The 27,139-nt window shown below is 40.2% G+C and overlaps 1 protein-coding gene across 1 annotated transcript; it reads left to right on the top strand.

The window, feature by feature from the left end:
* The first annotated feature begins 7,416 nt into the window (after positions 1-7,416).
* Positions 7,417-26,442, top strand: LOC118856982 (TATA-box binding protein). Its single transcript, XM_036767568.1, has 8 exons — positions 7,417-7,509; positions 14,159-14,353; positions 15,557-15,900; positions 16,655-16,742; positions 18,204-18,295; positions 21,202-21,369; positions 24,328-24,422; positions 25,752-26,442. The coding sequence occupies exons 2-8, from the start codon at positions 14,300-14,302 to the stop codon at positions 25,829-25,831; spliced, it is 921 nt and encodes a 306-aa protein (XP_036623463.1). The 5' UTR covers positions 7,417-7,509; positions 14,159-14,299; the 3' UTR covers positions 25,832-26,442.
* Positions 26,443-27,139: the final 697 nt, after the last annotated feature.

Below are 27,139 nucleotides of genomic sequence, written 5' to 3'. Positions count from 1 at the left end.
GGATCCCGCCCCCGCCCAGCTCCGCTTCCGGCAGAGCCGCTCTATCTCCTCTACACTCTATCGTCCGCTCCTACGGGCACGGCGCCCCCTGTGGTTCAGAACGGCTCAAGGGCTCCTTGCTCTCAGACCGGGCGCAGCCACTGGGTGTGGGAGGGGTGAGCGGGAGGGCGGAGGAAGGATCCGAAAAGACTTGCTGCTGTTGTCCTGGGCTCAAAACAAAAACAAAGGTGTTTGGCGTAACCTGTACTTATTAAACTCAAATTATGTAATAATACAGAACCGACCTCCGACTTCCGAGTCCTGCGTTCAAGTCCCGCCCTTGACAAATACAAACCCTGAGGCCTAAACTGAAGAACGGTCCTTAGAGAAAGGGAGCCCCGGGTTCAACTTCCACCTCTGCCGCCTACTGACCTCTCTTGACCCTGGCTGGGGAAGTCCCTTGAGCCTTGGATCTAGGAGCTCACCGGCCTGGGCAACTCCCGGATGAGCAAGCTCCCTCTACCAATGCAGATCGCACCTTCTTAGCAATCTCCAGGCCTGAAGCGTTACTCATTTTTTAGATGAAGACGTGACGTCCAGAGTGGCTTGCCCAGGGTCTCGCTGGTAAGGAACAGCAGGATTCGAACCCAGGCCCTCTGACTCCCTCTGTTAAAGTACCAGCTTTCAAAACCCAAAAGCTAGGGGCAGCTAGGGTGCCCAGTGAGTAGAGCACCGGCCCTGGAGTCAGGAGGACCTGAGTTCAAATGTGGCCTCAGACTTGTGGGACCTTGGGCAAATCACTTAACCTTAATTGCCCTGCTTTTCCCTCTTCAAAAAAAAAAAAAAACTTGAAAGCTTATGGAAAACAAAAAAAGCTAATGGAAGTGAATGTTGAAAATTAAAAATAAAGTGCCAGCTTGCATGAGGAGCCCGTGCTGAGGACCGGCCTGTTCCACCCACCCCAGCAATGGAATGACCTGGCAGTCAAGTCATTGTATTCTACAAGGGATGGCTATGTCAGGTCCAGAAGAGAACATGGGGAAAATGTTACTCTCTTCAGGGACTGAGCTGGGTGGGGTGGGAAGGGGTGAAGATGGTGCACTTTTGGTTTTGAAGGGGTTTGTGCTTTTGTTTCTCCTATACCTTCTTAATAAAAATACCCTGTTGTAAAAGCTAAAAAAAGTAAAGTGCCAGCTTTGCTCTTGGGTGGTTGGCTTAATTCCTTTGAGACTCAGTTTTCTCCTCTATAAAACTGGGGAGGGTGGAAAGAGATGATCTTTGGGGTCCCTTCCAGTTCTAAAAAGTTTTTGAAAATTACTACATTGGTGCAAAATCATGAAGACCAAGCTTGGCTTCAAAGAGAAGATATAAAAAGATACTTCCCTGCCCCCACCCCCAACTCCTTCACATTAGGGGCAGTCGATTGGTGAAGAATATTGCATAAAATATCTGATTTTTTTATATCATTTTATGTCAATCAATCTTGCTGAATTTTTTTCTCTTCCTCTTTAGAAAAAAATGGTTATAAGGGGCAACTTTTGGGGGAGGGCAAGAAGCTGGGCTATGCTCAGAGATGAGAAACAAAGAACAGCATTGTGGGTTAGATCCCAGGAGCAGAAAGGGGTCTCCATTCCAGCTTCTAGCCCACCCTGGAACCTGCAGAGTAATAACCAAGGCAGGAATCCCAGAGCTAAGCCTAGCCCACAATTCTGTTACTCTGAACCACCAGAATCTCTCAGATGGCTGATAATAGCTGAGTCCAGCAATAGTCTACTACTGCCCACACCAGGAAGTTACAGAGGTCAGACTAAGTAGGCTACTATCAGACTTTGCACTGGATCATACAACTTTAGGAGAAATGAAAACCTGAAGTTCCAAGCATGAGCTGTTCCTGAGATCCTGAAATAACACAACAGTCAGTACACCAAGAAGTAGCAATGGAACCAGCCCAGACATTCCCTCCAAAAGCGTACAGATGCTGGCTCTAACATTAAGTCTGAAGTCAGAAAGTAGGTTTGAAAAATGAATAAGCAAATAAAGAATCCTATCATAAAGAGCTTTTATGGTGATAGGGACAAATCCAGAAGAAAATTACTTCAAAACAACTACAAGCAGAGTTTCCAAGAAAAACACAGCTTAGACAAAAAAAAATTTAACCAGACAAATCCAGAAGAAAATTACTTCAAAACAACTACAAGCAGAGTTTCCAAGAAAAACACAGCTTAGACAAAAAAAAATTTAACCAGAATTCCTAGGATAGATGAAACAAGAGGGCTTTTTAAAGTTAAAAATGTTTTTTAATAAATGAAATGGATGTTCCAGAGGGGGGAAAAATTGGAAAAGAAGTGAAAGCTATGAAAGGATTAGAAAGGAATTAACAGCTTGGCACAAGAGGTACAAAACCCCACTTAAGCAACAAACTTCCTGAAAACTTTATCGGACCAAATAGAAACCAGTGATTTCATGAGGCAACAAGAAATATTAAAACAAAGTCAAAGGACTGAAAATATAGAATAAATGTAAGGTATCTCAGAGCAAAAAAAAAAATGACCTGGAAAACAAATTGAGAAAAAAATTAAGAATGACTGAATGCCATGACCAAAAAAAAAAAAAAAAACAACCTAGATATCAACTTTGAATTCATTTTTTGTTTGTTTGGTTTGGTTTTGGAGGCAATTGGGATTAAGTGACTTTCCCAGAGTCATACAGCTACTAAGTATCTGCAGACAAATTTGAACTCAGGTACTCCTATGCTCTATCCAGCTCACCACCTGGCTGCCCCAATTTTAAGAATTCTTAAAAGATAATTGCCTAGATCTCTCAGAACAAGAGGGCAAAGTAGAAACTGAAAGACTCTTCTGAAAGTAACGCCAAAAAGAAAATCCCCACAAACAACAAAGCCAAAAACCAGTTTCCAAATAAAAAATAATAATAATACTGCAAAGCAGTCAGAAAGAAAGAATTCAAGTACCGAGGAACCACCATCAGGATCGCAAATAATTTGGCATTCACCACTTTAAAAGAACAGAAAGCTTGGAATATGATTTTCCAGATGATAAAGGTTTATAGCCAAGAATAACTTAATCAGCAAAACTGAACATAATGCTACAAGGTGGAAATGAACCTTTAATGAAACACAGGACGTCCAAGCACTCCTAATGAAAAGACCAAAGCTGTATAGAAACTTTGAAACTCAAACACAGGAATTAAGAAAACCATAAAAAGGTAAAAACAAATGAACAAAAGACCAAACAAGGATAAATTCTTGTTTTCAAATATGGGGAGATGATGCACTATCTTTCCTGAACCCTATCATAATCATGAGTCATAAAAGGAGCCCAATGAGACAGGGCTGGGAGCGATTCTGCTATGTCTTGATACTCTCACGAGAAGAATGGAAAGAGGGGAAGAGGAATATACAGTAGTGTTGGGGGGAAGGAAAGAAAAGTTCGGGAAAATTATCACACATAATCAGGGTGTGAGAAACGTGGCTTTGGGGATCACTGGACTTCCCCAAATTGTGAGAACACGTGGCTTTGGGGATCATTGGACTTCCTAGACAGGGCCAAAGTCCTGAGGAAGAACCCCATGATAATCCCTAGGGAAGGCTGTACAGACCACAGGACTCCCAGAGAAAGACCAAGTGGTAGCCACCTCTTAATCTGTGGGGATCACAGGGCCTCCTAGGGGTCAGACCCTAAGGAGGACCCAAGCGATGGCCCCTTAGGATGGCGGTAAGATTACAAGGCTCCCAAGACAGGGCCAGAAGTCCCAAGTGGTGTCCCCCTAAGAAGGCTGTGCAGACCACAGGGTTCCCCAAGGGAATCCAGAGTGGTAGCCTCCTCCCATTTCTTACAAGGGTATCTAGATAACTATACAAACAATAAGGAGGGAGTGAAGGGGAAACAGCTGATGCTTGAAGCTCTCATCTAAACTGGTCAAAAAGAGGAAATACACACAGAGAGATATGCAATCAGGTAAAGAACTACATTTCACTCATTTGGGAAAGAGGAGGGAAAGGAAAAGTGATAATGGAGTAGATAAAGGGAGAGATTGGTCCTAAGACAAAGAAACTCTAAGTAAATACAAAAATACTTCTAACTCTTTTTGAGGTGGCAAGGAACGGAAATCTGAGTGAGTCCCCATAAATTGGGGAATGGCTGAAAAAGTTATGGTATATAAATGTGAAAAAAATACTATTGTGCTGTTACAAATGATGAAGGGAATGGTTTCAGGGAAACCTCAGAAAACTTAAATGAACTGATGCAGACTGAAGCGAACAGAACCAGGAGAACAATTTACACAATGACAACAATATGGTAAAGAAACACAACTTTGAAAGAATTAAGGACTCTAATCAGTGTGATGACCAACTACAATTCCAGAGTACTAATAATTACATATGCTAATAGAGAGATGAAGGGCTCAGAGTGCAGAATGAAACAAAGGGTTTTTGCACATGGCCCATGTAGAAATTTGTTTTGCTTGACTTTACATGTTTGTAACAGCTTTCTTCCTTTCATTCTCAACCGGGGGAAAAGGAGAGAAGATGGAGTTTTACTTGTTGAAAAAAGGAAATATAATTTTTTTTTAAAGAAATGTCCAGTTGGTAATGCAAGATTAGAGAAAAGGGTAATGACTAGGACCAGATATATAGGTCTGCAAGTCATTTGCACTAGTACTTTCACCAGTTCCCAAGGATTTAAACATCATCTCTCATAAAATATTTGAGTGTTTTATGTATTTATGTATAACTCTTGAGTCCTTTGTGTATATTCAGCTTCTATTAAGGACAAACAAAAACTGTTCCGCATCTGATAACCAAGACAAGACCTTAAACATGACCCAACTCTTAGACTTGCTGGAGATTTCTAAATGGGAGCAGACCAATAGAGAAACCTGACTTCATCTAGAGTCAGCCTCCTACCTTGATGAATCAAGTCGGCTTAAACTCAGACTCCCTTGTTGGGGAGCCCTCTGAGCTAAAGGATACAAAATATAAAAGAGTTTATCAATAAATAAATACCTGAGTGTAATGGAGTTTGAATTAGAGCTATCCCATGAACAATGCTCAGAACTGCCCTTCTTTCTGATTGACCATGTTGTGTGTTGGTCAGTAGTTTTAGTAGTGTCCGACTCTTTATAACCCCTTTGGGTTTTTTGGTAAAGATACTCCAATGGTTTGCCATTTCCTTCTCCAGCTCATTTCACAGATGAGGCAACTGAGATTGTTTGCCTTAACCCAATTTGAGTTAAGTGACTTGCTCAAGGTCACACAGCTAGTGTCTGAGGCTGGATTTGAAATAAGGTTTTTATGACTCTATCCTCTGGACCATCTAGCTGCCCTCTGGCTGACCACAATGGGGAGCTCTGGGGCCTACTTTTGGTCATGGGGTAACTTAGCATTGAAAAAACTTGGCATTCTGGATGACCTTGGGTTGGTTTCTTAGTTCTCTTCAGCCACCATGACAGAAGCAGGGGGTGAGGTACCGTATGAGTTAAAAGAAGAAACGGCTTCAGGCTCAGTCTCTTTGGTTTCAAGTCTTCCATTTGACAAGTAATGAGCTGTCTCTAGATTCTTCATGAAGATGGTGGAGGGATAGGTTATAATATCTCCCTACCCCACCAACACTGCCATGTGAAATACAGATGCAAGTGGATGAGCTTTTGACTGGGTCCCTGCTGGCCTTTTTCAAGGTGACCGAGCATCAGCCTTGAGGTGAATGTGTCCAAGCTTGACTACGATCTTGTGAGTTTAGGAAGTCTTTAGGTTCTTTGTCCATAGAATTGGAACTGACCGGTGGTCTCAGGGCAGAATACTCTAGGGCTCTTGGATAAGTTGACCACCAACAAAAGGACTAGGCCAAGCCTGTCTGTTTTGCCAACAGATAACCTACAGGGAATTGTTTGAATAGTGCAGAGACAAGGTAAAATGTAAAATGCCTAATCAGCAATCTCACAAACTATGTTCTGATGAGGTTTAAGTTTTATTCCCCCAATAAATTGTAACCATAATTATGCTAAATTATCAAATCCCATTTTAAATATTTTTATAGAAAAACCTTATGAATGTTGTTTTATGTGTAGGAATAACATATTTGTCCCATATCTGATTCATGAGGAAGCCAGGCATGGCAGTGGATAGACTGCTGAACCTGGAGTTAAGAAGACAGACCTGACTTCATATCTGACCAAGACATTAGTAGCTGTGTGACCCTAAGCATGTCACTTAACTTCTGTCTGGCCTCATTTTCCTCACCAGTAAAGAGGGGCTAATGATAGCACCTACCTCCCAAGGTGGTTCACGGGAGGATCTAATAAGATGATAATTGTAAAGTGCTTAGCACAGTGCCTTTATAGATGTTCACTGTTATTAGCTATTATTATTTTTGTCATAATAAAATGAGATATTTGTAAAGCACTTTGCAAACTTTCAGGTGCTATATAAATGCTAGTTATTATTAATTAGCCTTTTAATTTCATCTTTAGGGGAAACCATAGAAATATTTGTTGGGAGAGGAGGAAACTAGCTGAAGAGTGTAAGAAAAGGAAGGGTCTTATTAAAGGCAAGGCTCCCACAGGGGCTGAACCCTGTCCAAACCACAGACTTGGGTCCAGAGCAGAGGAGGTACCTTAGTGGAGGAGAGAATGGCGCAGTACCACAGCCTGTGTGGGCCTACCGGGGTTCAAAGTTAGATGTTTAAAATTACATTACTTTAATTGTATGTTTAATATTTGTTTTGTTATAAAAATTGTAATAATTTCTTAATTTTATTTGTATAAAATACGAACTAAGGCACTTTGCTTATTTTATGAAAAGAGGTGGGGTGGAGCAGTAATTTGTTCTTAATTTTATTTGTATACACCTGAATTAAGGCAATTATGTACTTGATCATTTTTTGAAAAGGGGGAGTGGAGTAGCAATTTTTTTCTTAATTTTATTTGCATAAAACCCTTACAATGGCAATTATTTGCTTGATTATTTTATAAAAGAATGGGGTGGAGTAGTAGTAAAAACATTTTAGGAGGGGTGTGGCTAACAAAAAGTTTGGAAACCACTCTCCCAGGAAAGGTGTAAGCTACCGCTTGCACCCAGTGGGAAAGGCCCAGCTCGACTGATGAATATGGGTACCATGAGCACGTGCCTCTCTAGAAAGAGCCAAGTGATACAAGTGGTGGTGATGCCAGCATCGCCCCCAGAGACTTAAAGGAGAAAAGCCACCAAAGCTCCAACACCAGAAGAGCGAACTTACCCACCAGCTCCGCCCATACAGGTCGTAGCACCGCCCACTCTCAGTCACGTGTGAACATTTCCGGAAGTTATATGACTGCCCACACTGAACATGGCTATAAAAGTCAATGGATACAGGCGAGAGTGAAGCTAAACGGAAAGATGGCGGAAGCGACGTCACTCGGCGCGCCGAGAGGCTAGGAAGGCCGGGTAGGCTCGGGTCGCCGTGGCGGGCGCGGAGACTGCCTCCGGCCGACCTCCGGTTCCGCCGGCCGTGGCGGTGGCTACAGCCACTCAAGGTATCATTCCTTTTGATTTTCCCCGTCGCTGGAGACTCAGGAGGGGGGGAAAAGCTGGTAGAGCGGCCTCAGTGGGGGCGGCCGAGGGGACGGCCGCCGTGCGCGCGGGCTGCTTTTCGGAAAGGAGGGTGGGGGGGATGGGAGGAGGGTTAGCGGGCGCGCGGGAGGCGGCTGGGGGGCGCGGGCCTGGGGGCGCTGCTGGAACGACCGGCGCGAGGCGCGAGGCAGGGCTCGCGGCCGCAGCGTGCCGGGTCCTGGAGGCGGCAGCGGCCGCCGGCAGCTCTGCCCACTCCCCGCCGGCTCCTTCTCGGTCCCCCGGCCCAGTGCATTGTTGCGATTTGGACCATTTCCCCGGTAATTTTCTCCAAAGCTAGGGGAAAGTACCGGGGGAAGGTTGCGCACGTGCGGGTGACCCGTGGGAGAGGCATCCCTGCCGCTCGCTGCGGGCTGACAATTCTGATAGGATACGGGTGGTAACGTGAATTCCAGTGCTGCCTCTGACCCCTGGCGTCTTTGTGACCCTGGCCCAATCTCAGTGCCCCATGCAGCTCGCTCTCTAACGCTTTTAAGTCATCTGGAGGTGATTGTTGGAGCTGAGGGAGTTTTCTGAACCTTTCTCTTTGATAGAGTGTGTTTCTCATACCAATGGAATCACTGGGTCAATCCACAAACCGCTTAAGTATCTTCCTAGATGTTTGGAACTGTGCTAAACGCGGGGATAGGAAGGAAGAACGAAAACAGCCCCTGCCTCCAAAAAACTTACAGTCCGGTGGGGAAGACAACATGCACCTACATAGTTATGTACAAGATGCAGACAGAGTAAATTCAAGGTGACTTAGTAGCAGCTGGGAAGACGGAGGAAGGCCCTTGTAGAAAGTGGTGCTTGAGCTGACTCGATGTAAGCCCAGGAGCCCCAGAGGAGGAGGTGAGAAGGGAGATTGTGGGGGGATTGCACAGAAACTGGAGATGGAGCATCCTGTGTGAGGCACAGCAAGGTGGCCGCTAAAGCTGGACTCTAGAGCCTCTGCAGGAGCAAAATGTTTAGGAAGACTGGAAAGTTAACTAGGGGGTAGGTTGCAAGGAGTTTTAAATGAGGAACAGAAGTTTATATTCGATCCTAGTGGTAACAGTCACTAGAATTTATTGATTCAGGGAGGGACTGGCATGGTTCCTGCCCTCTAGGTGGCTCATTGGATATAGGACCGGGCCTGGAGGTTTAAATCTGGCCTAAGACACTAGCTTTGTGACCCTGGGCAAGTCATTTAACTTCTGGTTGCCCTGATCCACTGAAGAAGGAAAGGGCAGACCACTGCAGTATCTATAGTACTGGTGTTCTGTGGTCCCTGGGGTCATGAAGAGGCCGACATGACTAAACAACAACACATCAGACCTGTGCTTTTAGGAAGATCACTTTGGCAGTTTTATGGAGAATGGAGAGATACCTGAGACATTTCAATTAGAAGGCTAGTGTAATCCATCCAAGAGGGTGGTAGTTGTGTTAGTTGAGAGAAGAGGACAACATATAGAAGAGATGGTATGAAGATTAAAAGGACAAGATTTGGAAGGTAATTGGATGTGTGGGGTTGAGTGACTGAGAGGCAGTGTGATTGATGTCCTTCATGGTAGTAGAGAAGGTTCAGAAGAGAGCTTGGTTGGGAGAGAGAAGAAAAGTTCTATTTTGCCCTTTCTGAGTTTGAGATGTCTGTGGGACAGCCGATTTGAAATGTCCAGTAAACACTTCTTGAAGCAAGTGGAGCTTAAGAGAAAGACTAGTATTGAGTATCTGGTTGAGTATGGGAGTTTTCTGCAATAGAGATGACAATTGAATACATGGGAAGTGATGAAGTCAGCAAGTGAGAGAACAGAGTAAATGATGTGCCCCTCTCCTTTCTTTTTCCTTCCTCCCTCTAAAAAAAAATGGCCTATCTCAGAGGAGCTTGGGCTTATTCTAGATCCTATCCAGTGCTTTCTGCTTGCCCAAACTAATTCTCAAACTAGAATGTTGACATGCAGATATATCAACATTAACATCCTGCTGAGGAGCTGATAATTTCTTTAACATACTGTTTAATTTAGGAAATAAATGCCACTCGAGAACTCTATAATCTGTGGGTCTTAGGTGTCTATGCTACTATGATAGCCCAAATTGAAACACTATCTTAAATTTCTCTGTGGTTAACAGATTTTCTCTTCTAGATGCAGAACTTAGCACATGGTAGGTACTTAATAAACATTGGTTGATAGATCATGCTTGCTTGAGTCCTATCATTCACATACTGTTAGCTGCTTCTTAAATCAAGCCTTCCCCCTAAGAAATGTTTGTTCACTAAGACTGCTCATAAGTAAAATTGATTTAAAATATTTGTGTCCTTTTTACCTTTTTGCATATTCACTTCATATTATATTAAATAGCTACTACATGAAAAATACTGTGCTAGAGATACATCAGGTAATTCAATGGATAGAGTATTGGGCTGGAACTCAGAAAGTTGTTGTTCTTGTTGTTGTTCTTCAGTCATGTCCAACTCTTCATGACTCCATGTCCTACTACTATCTCTCAAAATCTGTCCAAGTTCATGCATGACACTATCTATCCATCCCATCCTCTGCTGTCCTCATTTCTTTTTGCCTCCAATCTTTCCCAACATCAAGGTCTTTTCCAATAAGTCCTGTCTTCTCATTATGTGGCCAGAGTATTTAAGCTTCAGCTTCAATATTTGACCTTCCAGTGAATAGCCTGAATTAATTCTAAAAAGGGACTCTCAAAACTTTCCTCCCACACCACAATTTGAAAGTGTCAATTCTGCAGCCCTCAGCTTCCCTTTTAGTCCAACTCTCACAGCCATACATTGCTACTGGAAAACCCATAGCTTTGGCTATACTACTTTTGTAGGCGAGGTAATGTCTCTGCTTCTTTAGTCTGCTGTCCAGATTTGCCCTAGCTTTCCTACCAAGAAGCTAACCTCTTTTAATTTCATGGCTGCATTTGCCATCTGTGGTGATCTTTGAGCCCAGGCATATAAAGTCTGACACTGCCTCCATTTCCTCTGCCTCTGATTGCCGGGAAATGACCAGTTGCCAAGATCTTAGGTTGGTTTTTTTTTTTGTGTTAACCTTCAAGCCAGTTTTCATACTCTCTCACCCTCATCAAGAGGCTTCTTAATTCCTCGTTGCTTTCTGCCATCAGAGTGCTATCATCTGCATATATGAGTTTATTGATATTTCCCCCAGTAACCTTAATTCCAGCTTTTGATTCCTCCAGGTATTTTGCATGATATACTCTGCATATAAGTTAAATAAATAAAGTGACAATATACAGCCTTGTTGTACTCTTTTTTCCAATCTTAAACCAGTCAGTTGTTCCACATTTGGTTCTGTTTGCTTCTGGACCCTCATGGATTCTTGAGGAGACAAGTAGGACAGTCTGGCACTCCTGTCTTTTTGAGGACTTGCCACATTTTGTTGTGATCCACACAGTCAAAGACTTTAAGTATAGTTAGTGAAGCAGAAGTAGATGTTTTTCTGGAACTTCCTTGTTTCCTCCATAATCCACTGAATGTTGGCAATTTGGTGTCTGCTTCTTCTGCCTCTTTGAAAGCCAGCCTGCTCGTCTGCTAATTCTCAGTTCACGTATTGCTGAAGTCCAGCTTGCAGGATCTGAAGCATTACCTTGCTGGCATGTGAAATGAGTGCAATTGTTCAGTAATTTGTACATTCCCTAGCATTGTCCTGCTTTAGGATTGGAACATAACCTGATTGTTTCCAATCCAGTGGCCACTGTTGAGTTTACCAGATTTGCTGGCTGTATTGAGTGCAGCACTTAAAACAGCATTATCTTTTAGGATTTTAAATAGCTTAGCTGGAGTTCCATTACCTCCACCAACCTTATTGTTAGCAGTGCTTCTTAAGGCCCACTTGACTTCATTTTGTGGGATGTTTGGCCCTTTGGTGATGTTAAGATCTTTCTTGTATAGTTCTTTTGTGTATTCTTATCACCTCTACTTAATCTCTTCTGCTTGTTAAGTCTCTACCATTTTTTTTCTTTTATCATGCCCATTTTTACATGAAACAGACAGCTTTATGACCTTAGACAAGTCACTTAACATCTGTTTGTCTTTATCCACTGGAGAAGGAAATGGCAAATCACTCCAGTATCTTTGCCAAGAAAACCTTGTGGACAGTATGGTCCATGGGATCAGGAAGAGTCAAACAGGACTGAACAACAAGGGATATAGCCTTGGTCTCCAGAATCTTTTGATCGAGTACCGTCTTTGCCTAAATGATGGGTATCACTTAAGACCGTCTCCTGGGTCCTCTTCTCTTATTTGGCAGTACTATCCCTCTTGCTGATTTTACTTGTTCCCAAAAGTTCCATGATCACATTTCTGCAGAGACTCTCAAGTCTTTGTATCCAACCCCAAACAGTTCTAGTTCTGCATCCTATAGTGACTCTTAAACATCAGACATTTTATTCCTGAATGTCCTCCTAACATCTATTGGGATGTTTGATCTGCCTGAAACTAGACTGATGTATGTTTACCAGGCCTCACAACTTTTCTGTTTTGATTGGTGATACTCACCATATTCTTAGACCGTGGCATGGACCCTCAGTGGTCCTAGCTGCTAAACTATTCCTCCCCACACACATTCAGTAAGGTGCCAAGTCTTGTCGAGTTTTTACCACCCCAATGTCTCTTCCCTCCTCATCAGTTATACTGCCAACATTATGAGTATTTATTAACTATACAGCGTGGTATAAGCTATAATTATGGTAGTAGTAAATCAAGAGGTGACAACATCAAGGGTTGGATTGCGCGCGCACGCATGTGTGTGTGTCTGTGTGTGTGTGTGTGTGTGTAAAATTCCCATTGCAATATTAAGTAAACAGAATAAGTTGGAGCAACAGCAAAAGCATTTTTTTGCACTTTTAAATTTCTTAGTTATTGTAAATAGCACGAAGTACCGTTTTTTTAATCTTGGTAGACTAACTTTTTTAGAAATTTCAAATTTACTGTGAACATTCAACTTATAATGGGATAATAAGTTTTAGAGCTGGGAAAAAAACCTGAGGGATCACCTATATTTTTCAGATAAAAACATTGATGCCTAGAAAGTATCAGTAACTTGTCTGAGATAGTTAGGGTCTAGGATCCAAGACCAGGGCCTACTACTCCAAATTCAAGTCTTATTCTGTGACACTACAACCTTGCAAATGGTTCCTGATATTCTTGCAACAAGAGTGCCTGCTTTTAATTGAAGGGACCTCTAGTTGGTACAGGGGCTGCTCCAAAATTCAAATTGTAAAGAATATTTTTAAACGTATAAATTTTAACTTGAACAAAAATGGGTGTCTCCCCTTTTGAAGCAGGAGATAATTAGGAATTTAAAGGGTCCATAGTAACAGATTTCTCATTTCTTTTGCCATAATAAGGGTACAGATCAAAGAGTTTATGGACCATTACAGAAACAAAAAGATCTTGGCATCTTTCTTAGAATCTTTTCCTTCTAAGCCCAGCTTCCTCTACGGGCTAGAAATGACTAGGCTGCTCCCCCACAGCTTTCTCTAAGGCATCTTTTCCCATCTCCGCCAGACTTTGCAGTTACTTTATTGCCTCGCTTTCTCTATTATAGCCCTTCTTTGGATATGCTTATATTTACAGTATTCCCCCTTCACGGTGTACAGCATAATCCTAAAACAACTTGTAGACTTTTTCTAAAAGGCTATAAAGAAACAATTAGCAAAATGTATGATTTTTAAGTGTGTAATATGTGTATTTCAGAAACAGTACGGAATGTAGGTAAAGAAACAGCCTTCCAGTCATGAAGTCCTAGGTTCAAGTCTCTGTTACATGATCACGGGCCAGTCACTTAATTTTCCAGTGTCCAAGTTGCTTATCTGCTTGATTGGAATAGGAAGTTCCCTACAGGGATGAAATCATGGTTTGGGACCAAAAAATATATGCATGCATGTATGTACATATGTATATATTTGTTTGTTTCATCAGAATGCATCATTCAACCCTGTGAATCAAGGGTTCTCAACCTGGGTCCAAGAAACTTTTTAAAAATATATTTTGATAAGTTTTAACATAATTTATTTCCTTGTAATCCTGTGTATTTTACTTTATGCACTGAAAAACTCATTCTAAGAAAGCGTTCACAAACTTCACTAAACTGCCATGGGGTCCAGAAAAGATTTAAAAACCCCCTTGCTTTAAATTATAAATTAACAAGTAGAGGCTATGCTTTGTGACTGGTATCTAAAAGAGCAACAGGTTCACAATTGTTGCTCAGTATTTTGGGACTAATAATACACATTGCCTGTAACATGCCTAAGAATGCGAAAATTAATCTTTTTTTATAGTGGTCACAACCTTTATGTGGCATAGTTGACATGCTTAGGTGACATGAGTTAATTGTCACCGATACTGAATTTGCTCAAATGAGCAGCTTTCACACCGTAGATTCAAACAAGGTATTGCTATGTGATATGAACATTTTCGTGGACATGATAAACCTGGAGGTGTGGGAAGAATACGGCATCTAGCAGTGTGAGGTGCAGAGGAATACAGTATTAATTGTTGGTATTTGTGATGCCTGGTTTTACATTGTTTCCCTGTTTAAGCTCCAGATTTTTTTTTCCCTCAAGAGACATCACATTTCCTTGAAGCGGATATAACCTAAAGAGTTTTGAAGGGAGCTAAGACATAAATACTTGTGATGCTTTGAAGGCCAAACTGAAGCAGAGGGAGCGGAACTCTTTGGTTTGTCTGAGAAGGAAGTGAACATCATGGATCAAAACAACAGCTTGCCGCCTTATGCCCAGGGCTTGGCCTCTCCTCAGGTAATACAGCTGGACCATGGGTAGAAAGCTGCATTGTAAGGGACAGGTAAGAGGGAGGGAAGGGAGGTGAATTGTTAAATATTGGCATGGATTTGCATTTATCGTTTGAACCTTGTGTTGTTACTGTTTGTTCAGACAACTCCATCAGATTTTGAATAGAAATTATGAAAGCTTTTGTCGTAGTCAGGATTTTATTTTAAACTAGTAAAAGTATTTTTTACAAGGGGAATACCTAATTTCTGGATAAATCCTGGAGGTATACCAGATAATCATAGAGTTAGATTTTTAAAAGTTTGTGATAAATATTAGCTTTCTAGTTTTATCCTTAAGCCTATATGTTTAAAAATCCTAAACCATAGGCCTATTTTTTAAAAATCTAGTAGTAAAGATTACTTTGCATCAGCTCTAAATGGTGTGTGAATCAGGTTGTTCTGCATGCTATAAATGTGTTTATGAAGCCTTAAGTAGAAAGTTTAATCAAGTAGGAAAACTGCACATATTGTTAGAGCTTTAGTGATGTGGCTTTTTCCCCCGTTTCTAGTCTGTCTTGTTTCTACCAGTGTTTTGGGTGGTGGAAACTATTTAACAGAAACATTCTATTCCTATGAAGTAGGAAGAATTCATACTTTCTGCCCTATGTTACAGGTAGGGAAGAGTTGCAAATCTCCAGTATCTGTTGGTTATTGGCACTTATGGTCTAGTAGAGCAGAGATAAATGGAAGGTGTGGGTCCTAAACTCCCTTGCACAGCCACTAGCTAGTGCTGTAATCTTGAAGAAACTGAGGCTTGTTTAAACTGCAAAGTTGGGGATAATCGTGCTGTTCTTAACTAGCTCTGTATTTGTGAGGACAAAATAATCTATATGAGTATGATTTGAAAAGTTAGGGAGCATTTGAGAATTGCAGGATATTCAGGTAGATGATGGAAAACTGTTGATTTTTGCCCTTTTTTGTGAGGAGTAGAGTTCAACTCTTTTAGGCACTTTTGGTAATTTTTGAGAGCAGTCTCTTTTTTTGTTTTCAGTTTCTCAGATTTAAAAAGGATCTCAGAGCATAAATGCTTTATAAAAAACTACAACTGAAAATGCTGAATACTAAAATGAGGACATCCTCTTCCCTACATTTTACTAATGTCGGATGCCAGTCAAACCATATGCACTCAGCCAAATACCTGTGTAACTTATTTTATTCTTGTTCTCTACAGGGTGCCATGACTCCTGGAATTCCTATCTTTAGCCCAATGATGCCCTATGGTACAGGACTGACTCCCCAACCTGTCCAGAGCACTAGCAGTCTTTCTATTCTGGAAGAGCAGCAGAGGCAACAGCAGCAGCAGCAGCAGCAGCAGCAAGCTGCCCAACAGTCCACATCTCAGCAAGCAACGCAGGGAACTTCTGGCCAAACCCCACAGCTCTTCCATTCACAGACTCTTACCACGGCACCTCTGCCGGGCACTACGCCCTTGTATCCTTCCCCAATGACCCCCATGACCCCCATTACACCAGCCACACCTGCATCCGAAAGCTCTGGAATTGTACCGCAGCTACAGTAAGTCTATCTATGTCTAGCATATCTATCTCCTTCTTTCCACTGAATTAGTAGGGAAAGTGGTTTTTTTTTTTGAAGGTTTGTATATTCGTTTTAGGGATATCCATAGTAATACCTTAGTTAAAACTTGGCTTATTTTTTACAAATCTCAAAGAAGCCTCTGTAAATGAGCAGGGTATTATTCTTTATATTTTATCTGCCTCTAACTCTTATAATTTTGTGCTGTATAGAAGGCACTAAGCAATTATTTGTCAGATTAAATAGAACATGTGAACTTGAAATAATGGGAATCAAGAGGATCCTTTGTTTACTCCCCTGAATAGACAATAATTAAAATTAACCTGCTGATCAGAGCCTGATTTAAATATTCTTTCCCCTTCCAGTCCTCCTTCCACAGATAAATTTTTTTCTCTTTGGTCAGTGGTAGCCCATTTGATCAAGAAAAGGAGTCAGAGTCCTTTGTCCCAAATAGAAGACAGTAACATAGAGCCTGAATCTATCTCCTTTTGACATTTACTTTAGAAGATAAGTTTGGTCTATCTTATTTACTTGTATTGCTCCAATTTGTGAATAAGTAGACTGTTTTGTTCTCTTTTGTCTTCATTTATATTAAACTCATTGGTTTTTTAGGCAGGCCTCAAGAGTTTAGTATTCTTATGCAGCTGTTAATCCTAGTCCATTCTGTATGTTAGTACAATCTAGTGGTTAAGTAATTATGTAAATTATTCATATTTTCTCTTTAAATTGTTTATAGGAACATTGTATCCACAGTGAACCTTGGTTGTAAACTCGACCTAAAAACCATTGCACTTCGTGCCCGAAATGCTGAATACAATCCTAAGGTAAAAGCTAGTTTAATAGTCTCAAAATTTAAAATTATATCAGACCACATCCTGCTTGGAGGTAAAAGAATTGAAATGGCAGTAAATCCAGAATTGAGGAGCTTGTGTCATGTTTTCAATCTCTGAAACAAGGCTGTAAAGCCCAGAATACTACTTTTTACTTATAAAGTGATAGTCTTTAAACAGAAATATTTTTCAGTGGCTAGTAGAAGTTGACAGCTGCTCTGAAGTTTGTTTCTAGCTTAAAGCACAGGTTCATTATAACTTTAGGGGGATCTTCCCTGCTTTTGTTTACCATGGGTAAAAGAATTGCCACATATTTTCTAGTGGATATTGTAAAATTTAACTGACAGATAAAGCTCTTCTAGATCATGAGTAAATAATATTCTGAAAACTCAAAACTATTTTCTTCCTCTTACCTAACTTTCCTTCCCAAAGAAACTCTCCTGGAGGCATACGTTAAATTTACCTTATCATTGACAAATGAAGACTGGTACTGTTAAGTCAGTGCTAAACATGAAACCTTCATTCTTTTTGTCTTGCATTGATATGATATTTTTAAGCGGAACTGCATATGTGTGGAGTACTAGTGTGGAGACTGCCATTCTTTCCATATACTTTTTATGAATATTGTCTCTGAGGACCTGAAAAAAATTGAGATTCTGCTAGGCATATACTCCTAGAGAGAGAATAGAAAGAAAGCCTCCATATACGCCAAAATATCTGTAGCAGGGCTTTTTCTTATAGCAAAGATCTGGAAACAGTTCTCAGTTGGAGAATGCCTAAATAAGTTGTGCCACATGAATGTAATGGAATACCATTGCACTGTAGAAATGATGTGATGAACACAGAGAAGTATGGAAAGACTCACATGAAATAATGCAGAGTGAAGTAAGAAGAAAACTATACACAGTGACTACAACAGTGTAAATAGGAGGAAATCAGTACAAAGTGATCAAAAATAAATGTTGTAGAATTGTAGAGAATAAGCTTGGTCCCAAAGAAGAGACGTGAGAAGAAACCCTCCCTGGCTGCTTTATAGAGGTGGGGGGTTGGGGGCCACCATGAGTATGGAACATTATGTATACTGTCAGATTTTTTTTTTCAGCATGTTGATCACTTTTGCTGAATTTTTTTTCTCTTTTAAATAATTTTTTGTTAGGTGGATCTTTGAGAGGGGCAGGGATATGGGGGGAATATGAGGCAATGTTAAAACAAAAGACATTTTAAAAAATGAAACTGAACAAAATATACACTGAGCAAATGGGAATTTTTGAAAATGGTAATATCCACAGCACTAATACCTTCTAGCTAATTGCTGTTTCGCTTCAGAAAGGTCTTCTAGAGTAAGACCTTCAGAAGGAATCATTGGCATTGAATGCTTTGTAAGTCAAGTCTTACATTGTTTAGTAGAATCGCTGCTTGTTCAGTAACTAAGGATTTTCTGTGATAACATTTCAGCGTTTCGCCGCAGTCATCATGAGAATAAGAGAGCCAAGAACTACTGCCCTTATTTTCAGTTCTGGGAAGATGGTATGCACAGGAGCTAAAAGGTAGGAGTGAGCAGCATCGCTTTCTTCTTAGTGAACATTTAAGGAAAAGACCATGAACCCTGGGGTTTGGGAGCAAAGGATGAATTAAAAGTGTGCTTTGATGTTTTAAATATCATTCTGTTACTAAAATTAGCTTCCAAGCTCTTAGGCCAGTGGTTCTCAAAGTTTTTGGTCTCAGGACTCCTTTATACTCTTAAAAATTGAGAACCCCAAAGAGTTTTTTAATATGAGTTATAGCTATCAATATTTACCATATTTAAAATCAAAACTGATAAGTGTTTTAAAATACTCATTTTAAAGTAAGCCAATTACATGTTAACATAAATAACATTTTTATGAAAAATAACTATTTTCCAAAAATTTTTTAATGCAGAGAATGACATTGCTTTAATGGTTTACTACAATGCTACAATGGTTTAAAAGAAGACACCTGTATTCTTCGGTCTGCTTCTAGATTCATTCTGTTGCTGTTTTTTTATTTTGGTTGAAGTATATTAAGAAAATCTGGCCGCACAAAGACAAGTAGCTAGAGAAAGGAAGAATAGGAAAAGAAGAGGCAAATGACCTCTTAGTCCTGTTAATGAAGAGTTTTAACCTCACATGTCCCTCCTGAGTAAGTCTTGGGACACAGATCACACTGTTGGGACCCCTGCTCTAGGCAATAGCAACTTTTTTCTGTTTATCATTGTCACAAATGTATCATCAAGAATAAATGTATGCTGTGCAGTGTGCTTTTTTTTTTTTCCCATCTGTATTTGCTAACAGTCATAATGTGAATATTTTCTAACAATTTTTCTAGCAAAATTTGGCCATTACAAAATCTTTTCCTTGCCAACCACAAATATGGTAGCATGTAGCAAAAAACAAGGAGGAGAATATTATTGTGGGCATTTTGATTTTTGCCCTTTTCTTTCAGAAAGTGGAAAAATAGAGTAGTTTGGTTTTTCACTCCACCTTGGCCCCATCACAAATGATTGTCCCTTCTTAGTCTTATTTGTTTACATAGGATAGAGCAGAGCTATGAAACTACTACATGAACCAAATTAAAATGTAATTGGGAAATGTTTAACAAAACAAATAAAAATATAACACAACATAGATAATGTTCATTTGTGGTTTTCTAAGTCAGTATACTGCTCCAAGGATTCTTTCTATTTGAGTTTGACATCACTGGGCTAAAGAAACAGGCAAAGTAGACTTTTGGATAGAAATAAGATACTCCTTTGCTTCATCTTTTCCTTTTAAAAGTGCAGTGACTTTTTTCAGAACAGGAAACTTCTTATAAATATGCACTATGACATGATGTTTTGTATTTCAGTTCCATAAATATTTTTACTTTTACCATTCTTCCACTGCCTTTTTTTTTTTAATGGGCAGCTATGTGTTGTAGTGGATAGAGTGTCAGGCCTGGAGTCAGGAAGACTCATCTTGCTGAGTTCAAATCTGGCCTCAGACACTTACTAGCTGTGTGACCCTCGGTAAGGCACTTAACTCCATTTGCCTCAGTTTCCTCATCTGTAAAATGAGCTAGAGAAAGTCCCTATTGTGTGTAGGGCATGGGCTGCAGAGGAATGATACAAAATTTAGATAAGAAACCCTTAGTGGGGGATATGATTAAAATATAAAAAACACTGGAGCATGCTAAACACATAAAAGAGGTATGAGTGCCACCTGAGATGCAGGAAGTAAACAGGCATCACTAACTGCAAAGCAAGAAAGGAAGTAGGATTTGAAATGGACTCTAAAGAATGCATTTAGATTTCTAAGGAGAAGGAACCACGTGAGCAGAAGTCACGGGGAAAGCACAGCTGTGTTAGGAAGAGGGTGAGTGGCCCTGTAGCTAGAGTGCAATGGTGTGAAATCAGTCTGGAAAAATGAGGCCCTTCAGTGCTAGGCTATGAGTTTGAACTTTACTGAGTAGCCAGTGGGGATTCATTGAGGTGTTTGAAGCAGAAGAGTAACATGAACTGAAATGTGAATAAAAAAGATTAGCTGCACAGTAAAGGAGATATTGGGGGTGGTGGGAAGAAAGGGGAGTATAACAAGGCAGAATGCTCATGCTAGGGAGTGGCAATAATGGTGTGGATGGGAGAGATACTGACTGGTGAGATAGGAGGAAAGAAGGGGGAACTGCCAAAAAGAACATTTAAGTCTTTGAGCTTTTCAGAGTGGGCAAATGATGGTGCTGCTGAAAGAAGTAATGAATCAATTGATAAGGTCAGTTTTACACAGGTTGTATTTGAGTTGTCAATGAAACATCCCAATAGAGGTGTCACATAGGAAACTAATGTAGGTCTGGAATTGAGGAAAGAGGGCATAGTTGAAGCCCAGGGAATGAATTAAATTGCCTACTGAGGGAGAAGAGAGGAGGAGGGTAGAGAAGACAACCTTCAGGAGCATCAGCTTTAAGAATATGAAAGGCTGCTTGGTATAAAGGAAAAAGCATTAGAGTTGTACTGTGTCACAACCAGATTTGAATCCTGTCTCCAACACTTACGTAGCTGTATGCCGTGAGCAGATGATTTAACTTCTCTGTAGTGCTTTATCTGTAAAGTAGAGGTGATAATACTAATGGTGCTTGCCTCACAGGGCTATTGAGGTCTGAATGAGAATGAGGTAGGGAGTCAGTAAGAGTAGAATTATTCTTTCTTCCTTCCTTTTCCTACTTTTCCTTGGAAATTCGGGACAATTATTAAATAATGTCACAAAGAGCCAAAGCTTGAGGCAAATTTCCTAATAGAACATTAAAGAACAGTCGTAATTTGCTTTATCATTTAAATAGTGTTCTTCTTTCCTGTTGGTGGCTGGTTACCAGAAGAGACATTTGTTTCTTTTATAGTACATGTTTTGCCTGATGTCTTTTGACTATTTGGGGCTGGAAATATTTTTGTGTTTTTTCTCCTCAGTGAAGAACAGTCCAGATTAGCAGCCAGGAAATATGCCAGAGTTGTACAGAAATTGGGCTTTCCAGCCAAGTTCTTGGATTTTAAGATTCAAAATATGGTGGGGAGCTGCGATGTGAAGTTTCCCATAAGATTAGAAGGGCTGGTACTAACACATCAACAATTTAGCAGGTAAGGAAAAAAATGTGAGAAATTTGTGTTGGAGACGATGCTTCTAACACCTGTAATTGTATCCAAAATTTTAAAGTTTCCTATTAGCTGCCTAGGCTATCTATAAATCTTCTATCTTTACCAGCTAATTTTCCAGCTTTTAGTCCGTGTCATCAAATCAGAATTCCCTTTGGAATTAATTTGATTTCACTCCTATGGTTTTGGCCGCATCATTTTTTCTAATATGAAAAGAGATTTGTAGAGTAGGAATGAAAAATAGCCATAAAGGGGACCAAGTCTTGGCAGTTCATGTGTGGGGGTAATATTTGTTATTCATCCATAGTAGAAACAGTTTTTAGGAAGTTGTAACTGATCAGAATATCAGATAAGTCAAAGATAGATGGTGCAGCGACATTTGCACTGAAATAAGAAACTTTCCTGGTTGTTAAGGGCAGACTTCCATAAAGCAACATAGCATTACCATGTATCTTACTGCCAGGCAGATCACCAAAGTAGGCTTCCTCACCTTTTGGTTATAAACTATATGCGGATGAAAGTCTGAGAGACTTAAATAGAATAGTTAATGAAGTTAAAAACTACACAACTAGAATTGAACTTCTTGGAAGCTTTGACTCACAGAAATAACTGATTTATTGGAGATCCTTTTTATGAAAATGAAAGACTTCTTAACTTTCTCTCTATTGCATCCCCACACAAATGCTAAACCTAATCTTTCCTCCCTTCCCTCCAGTTCTAGCATCACTTGTCTCCCTACTCAACTCTGATCACTGTCATTTTACAAGCTCCTCCAACTCGAACCTGACTGAAAATCTCCTTCACAATACCTACAGCTGGTCAGCCTGCTTCTGCTTAGAAACCTCCAGTGGTGGGAAACCAACCACTTCTGAGAGCAACTCCCTCTCTTTTTGGATAGCTCTAATCATTAGGAGGTTTCTCTTTCTCTTAAGCTTGTCTCCCTCTCAAGAATTTTCACTCATTACCCCTAGCTCTGCTTCCTGGGACCAGGTAAATTAAGCTTAAAAACTGGCCACATGATAGCCTTTCAGATAATTGAAGACAGTCATCCTGTCTACCCACTCCTCTTAGCCCTTGTGTCTATCCCCACCTCCACCCAGTGGAGTCTTTTCTGTAGACTAAACCAGTTTCTTCAGTTGGCTTGTGTATAATATGGTCTCCAGGCCTGTCACTGTCCTGATAAGCCTCCCCTGAATACTACATCATTCCTAAAATAATACACAGGAAGGGATGGAGAGGTAGAAACTGAGGAAAAGAAAAGCTATTTGTCTTCAGATCACACAGCGAGCCAGGGCTGACTACAGTAAAACTACCACTGCCTTGTTCTGGATGCCATGTTTCTATTATATGGTCATTAAGATCTCTTCTTAACTCTGAGATTATATGATATTAATGTAACCTAAAATTTCATTAGCTTTTTTGTTTGTGAACGTGCATGTGTGTGAGTGTGTGTGTGTGTGTGTGTCATTATTGGCCCATATTGAGTTTGCAACTCTGGGTAAAAATGTGAAGATCTCTCTAAATTTGTGCATCTCAAGTTTCTTTTGAACTACTGAAATTCTGTTTTGTTCATAGAGCATGGTCCCCTCTTTAATACGGGGACATGATGCTAGGTGGCTTGGCACATAGTAGGCACATTTATTTGTTCAGTTGAAATCATTATCAAATCTATGGCCTCATTCACTATGACCTCTCCACAGCATTTGACAATATTGACCTACCGCCTCCTGTGTGATACTGTTGGCTTATTTCACCTTATTTCCCTGTGTTTCAGTCAAGCCAGAGTGTTCCCGAAACTCATCAGTCTTATTTTCCACTCATGTATTCAACTCAGACTATTTCCATGCCTAGAACACAATTCCTCTTCAATTCTGTCTCAAATCTTTATTTTCCCTAAAAGTCTCAGCTCAGCTGTCTTTTCCTCCATAAGCCTCATCTGATCTTCATTGTTAGTGTTTTTCCCTCAAATTGCCCCGGATTTATTTTTTTGTGTGTCCATGTATCCTCCCAAAAGAATGTAAGCTTCTGGTGCCTGATAGATATTTGGTGAATTGGTAGAATTTACCTGTGTTTACCTCTCTGACCCCTTCTCTATTTCCTTTGCTGACTCTTCATCCTCTGCTTGCTCTTGCTCTCTCTCTCTCTCTCTCTCTCTCTCTCTCTCTCTCTTTCTCTCTCTCTCTTCCTTTCTCTTCACAAACTATTGAGAGCCTTAACTGTTATATCTGCCCACATGGTATCCAACAGGCTCACACCTCCATCTGCCTTCAGTACGTCTGCTGAGATGTTAACAAACACCCCAAACCTAACCTGTCCAACACTGAACTCATCAGTCCTTTTTTTCTACATTTTCTCTTCCTACTGACTTTACTGTTTCCGTCTGTGACAGCAGTCCAGTCTCCCATGTTAAAAACCTTGGTTTTTATCTTTGATTCACCCTTCTCCCTTAATTTTCATATCCAACTGTGAGTCTTGTTCATTCCTTCTCTGTGGCATCTCTCCTTTCCATCCTTTCTTCTCTATTTTCACAGCCACCTCTTTAGAACAAGTCTTCCTTACTAAGAAATCTTTCATGCATCAATCTGGTTGTTTAACTCCATTGCTCAAAAATTTTCTAGGACTCTTAGTATGGTATTCAGGATCCTTCAAAATCTGGTACCACCCTGCCTAGTTTATAGCCTTCCCTTTGCTGTTACTCCCCTTTATGTTTTCTGTGCTCCAGTCAAACTGAATTACCCTCTTTGAATTAAACATGTACCTGTGCTCACAAATTTTTAAAAATAATAATTTCAAAGGTCTGGGAAAATTACAAAGGCATTTGCAAATGAGTGAATTTAACAGTAACACTCTCAAATTTTAAGTGATGTAATGAACCAGGCCTTCAAAATACTAGCTAAAGGAAACCCCATATAGTTACTAACTTTCTTTTTCATTTTCCTTTAGTTATGAGCCAGAGTTATTTCCTGGACTAATCTACAGAATGATCAAGCCCAGAATTGTCCTGCTTATTTTTGTTTCAGGAAAAGTTGTATTAACTGGTAAGTTGTAAGGTGTTTGACATACTAGAGTTTTAATTGGCCATATGGGTCAATGATTAATATTAAAAATAATTAGTTACCCATGTGTTAACTACTTGTCTCTTAAATCTACTTGAGTTTGGAGAAGTTTAAATACTTTGTTTTGGCATTGTGTTATTTTGAAGTTTTGAAGCCCTTTGTTTTAAAATCATTAGTTATTTAAAGCTTTGCCCCTTTCCTCCTCCTACCCCCAGAGCACTTTCCCTGGTAACAAAGTGGGGAAAAGCCTTAAGCAAAATCATTCAATAAGCTTATCCTGTTTGACAGCATATGCCCCCATTCCATAGCCATAGTCCTTCACTCCTACAAAGAAAGGAAGGAGGAGCATTTCCTCATGTCTTCTCTAAGACCAAGATTATTGACAGTGTTTTAAGGTCACAATCCCACAAGCAAAACTTTTCATAAAGTACCACTGTACCTTCCAGCCTTAGCTCATATTACTCCCCTGTGTATCCTTCCTGCATCAGGCATGCCCCAGACCTATTGGGCCTCCTTGCCTTGGTTCATGATATTTGTCCTCTTTTCCTTTTGCATTCTCTGCAGCAGGGGTCCTTAACCTTTTCATAACATGGCCCCTTGACAGTCTAGTAAAACCAATGGAACCTTTCTCAGATTAATACTTTTAAATGCATAAAATAAAACACATAGGGTTACGAGGGAAATTAGTTTATATTGAACTATAGTTATCACATTTTAAAAAAAGTTTATGGACCCAAGTTAAGAATGCCTCTAGAGCCCAACTCAGGTGCCACCACCTCCATGAAGCCTTTCCCTGGTGTTCCCCCCTCCCTTTGTAGTGATTGCATTTATTGCATTGCATTGTGTGTTAGTAAACATTTATTAAGTACCTACTATGTGACAGGCATGGTAGTAAGCACTAGGGATACAGATATGACAAGGTTAATCCCTGTGGTCAAGGAACCTACAGTCTAATAGCGGGATACAATACGCAAAAGAAAGCTGAAGATACCCAGTGGATAGTGGAGAAGTCAAAAAGTCCAAAATGAGTGCAGGGCACACATCCATGCACACGTGTGTGTGCGCGCGCGCGCTCTCACATGAGTGTGACAGAGATACACACAGACTCTTAAAATGATGGGGAGTGGGGCACGAATTATCCTTGCACTTGACTGTGGGTTCTGTGAGGGCAGGACTTCCTACACCCTTATCATACCTAACACAGCCCCCTGTACATAGTCACCACTTAGCGTTTGGTGCATTTAAGTAAATTGAATGGATGTTTATAAAATGTGCTTTAAACAACTTTCTTTTCTCTTGTCAATCCCTTAGGTGCTAAGGTCAGAGCAGAGATATATGAAGCATTTGAAAACATTTACCCTATTCTAAAAGGATTCAGGAAAACAACGTAACTGTTTTCTCACATTTGTATTTTTTTTTTACAAGTTGTCTTGGTACATTACATGGTGTTATTGTGTACGGCACAGAAGTGAGATGGACTTTGAGTTGCAAACTGCAACACTTAAGATACTTTTCTAGTGCCTATTTCCTGGCACTGTTGAAGAAACTGTATTATTTCTTACAGAGAACATCTATGCGGCGTACTGTGAGTTGCTTTTATGGAGCTGTTTTGGAGCAGCACTGTCCATTTATTTATGTTTAGATTTTAAACACTTTTATCCTCAATTGGAATTCACAAGTTGGTTTAAAAGGCAAAAACTATGTTACTAAGTGTTAAAAACTACTTCCATTGTTGGGGGGGGGTTTGTTTTAAACTTTCACCCATAAACCATAATTTTTATATTTCTACCATAAAATGAAACCTTTTTAAAAGTGTTTATTTCTGATTTATAACTTAAAAGGGTTTTGTTTTTGTTTTGTGCCACACATTCCCTTTCCAGTGTTGCAGGACAAAATAGACGTATTAATAGAAGCTTGGCTGTACATATTCTTCTTTTGAGACCAGAACTGTCATATTTCTTCAGAGCACTCTGTACAATAAATGCTGTTTATACAAGTGTGAGAAATTGTTTATTGTTATCTCATAAGATTTAGGTGTTCATAGTACAAAAAGACAGTATGTTGGATACAGCATCTGGTGTCCTCTCTTCATGTGTACTGAATCCAAGTAAAAGGGATTCCACCTAATCCTAACTGCACTTGAGCAAACATTTCTTTTGCCACATACTTGACAAATAAATGGTCAGCTAACTTTCAACAGCATGACTACCCTACAGAAGTAATCTAGGGTACTTCCCTGTTAATACAGCCACGATAAGTACCCCCAAAAGAATTATTTGTGAACCTTCCATCTTTGAGTCAGTGCGTCTGAGCTAGGAAGGATTTTAGAGACATTAGTCCAATCTCACCACAGGAAGAGGCCCAAGAGACAAAGGGTTTTGCCCAAGGTCACAGCTACACATGGAAGATGTTGAGTCCGATGAGCATTTACATTGTACAAACCTTCATTTGTACAATATGGACATGGATATTTAATAAATGCTTGCTGAATGAACTGTTACTCTACCAAAAGGAGCCCTTGTTGGATAGACTTAAATTGTTGTTCAGCAGTAAAGTTTTCCCATGCAAAATGGTGTTCAAATAGTCTGGGATGTATAACCTTGTTACGATGAAATTAAAGGTTATTAATACTCAATTAAATACCAAGGATTCCTTTATGATAGTAGGAAGTCAAAAGTGTGAGTTCAGAGAATGCCAGT

This window comes from Trichosurus vulpecula, chromosome 7, assembly GCF_011100635.1.
Source record: "Trichosurus vulpecula isolate mTriVul1 chromosome 7, mTriVul1.pri, whole genome shotgun sequence".
In the NCBI taxonomy this organism is placed as follows: domain Eukaryota; kingdom Metazoa; phylum Chordata; class Mammalia; order Diprotodontia; family Phalangeridae; genus Trichosurus; species Trichosurus vulpecula.
The sequence above is the reverse complement of the archived record's forward strand: the minus strand, read 5'-3'. Positions and strand labels throughout refer to the sequence as shown.

Coding starts and splice junctions, on each gene's coding strand:
- LOC118856982 (XM_036767568.1), top strand. CDS start 14,300: ATGGATCAAAACAACAGCTTGCCGCCTTATGCCCAGGGCTTGGCCTCT. Junction 14,354..15,556: donor AGGGCTTGGCCTCTCCTCAG/GTAATACAGCTG, acceptor TGTTCTCTACAG/GGTGCCATGACTCCTGGAAT. Junction 24,423..25,751: donor AGGAAAAGTTGTATTAACTG/GTAAGTTGTAAG, acceptor TCAATCCCTTAG/GTGCTAAGGTCAGAGCAGAG.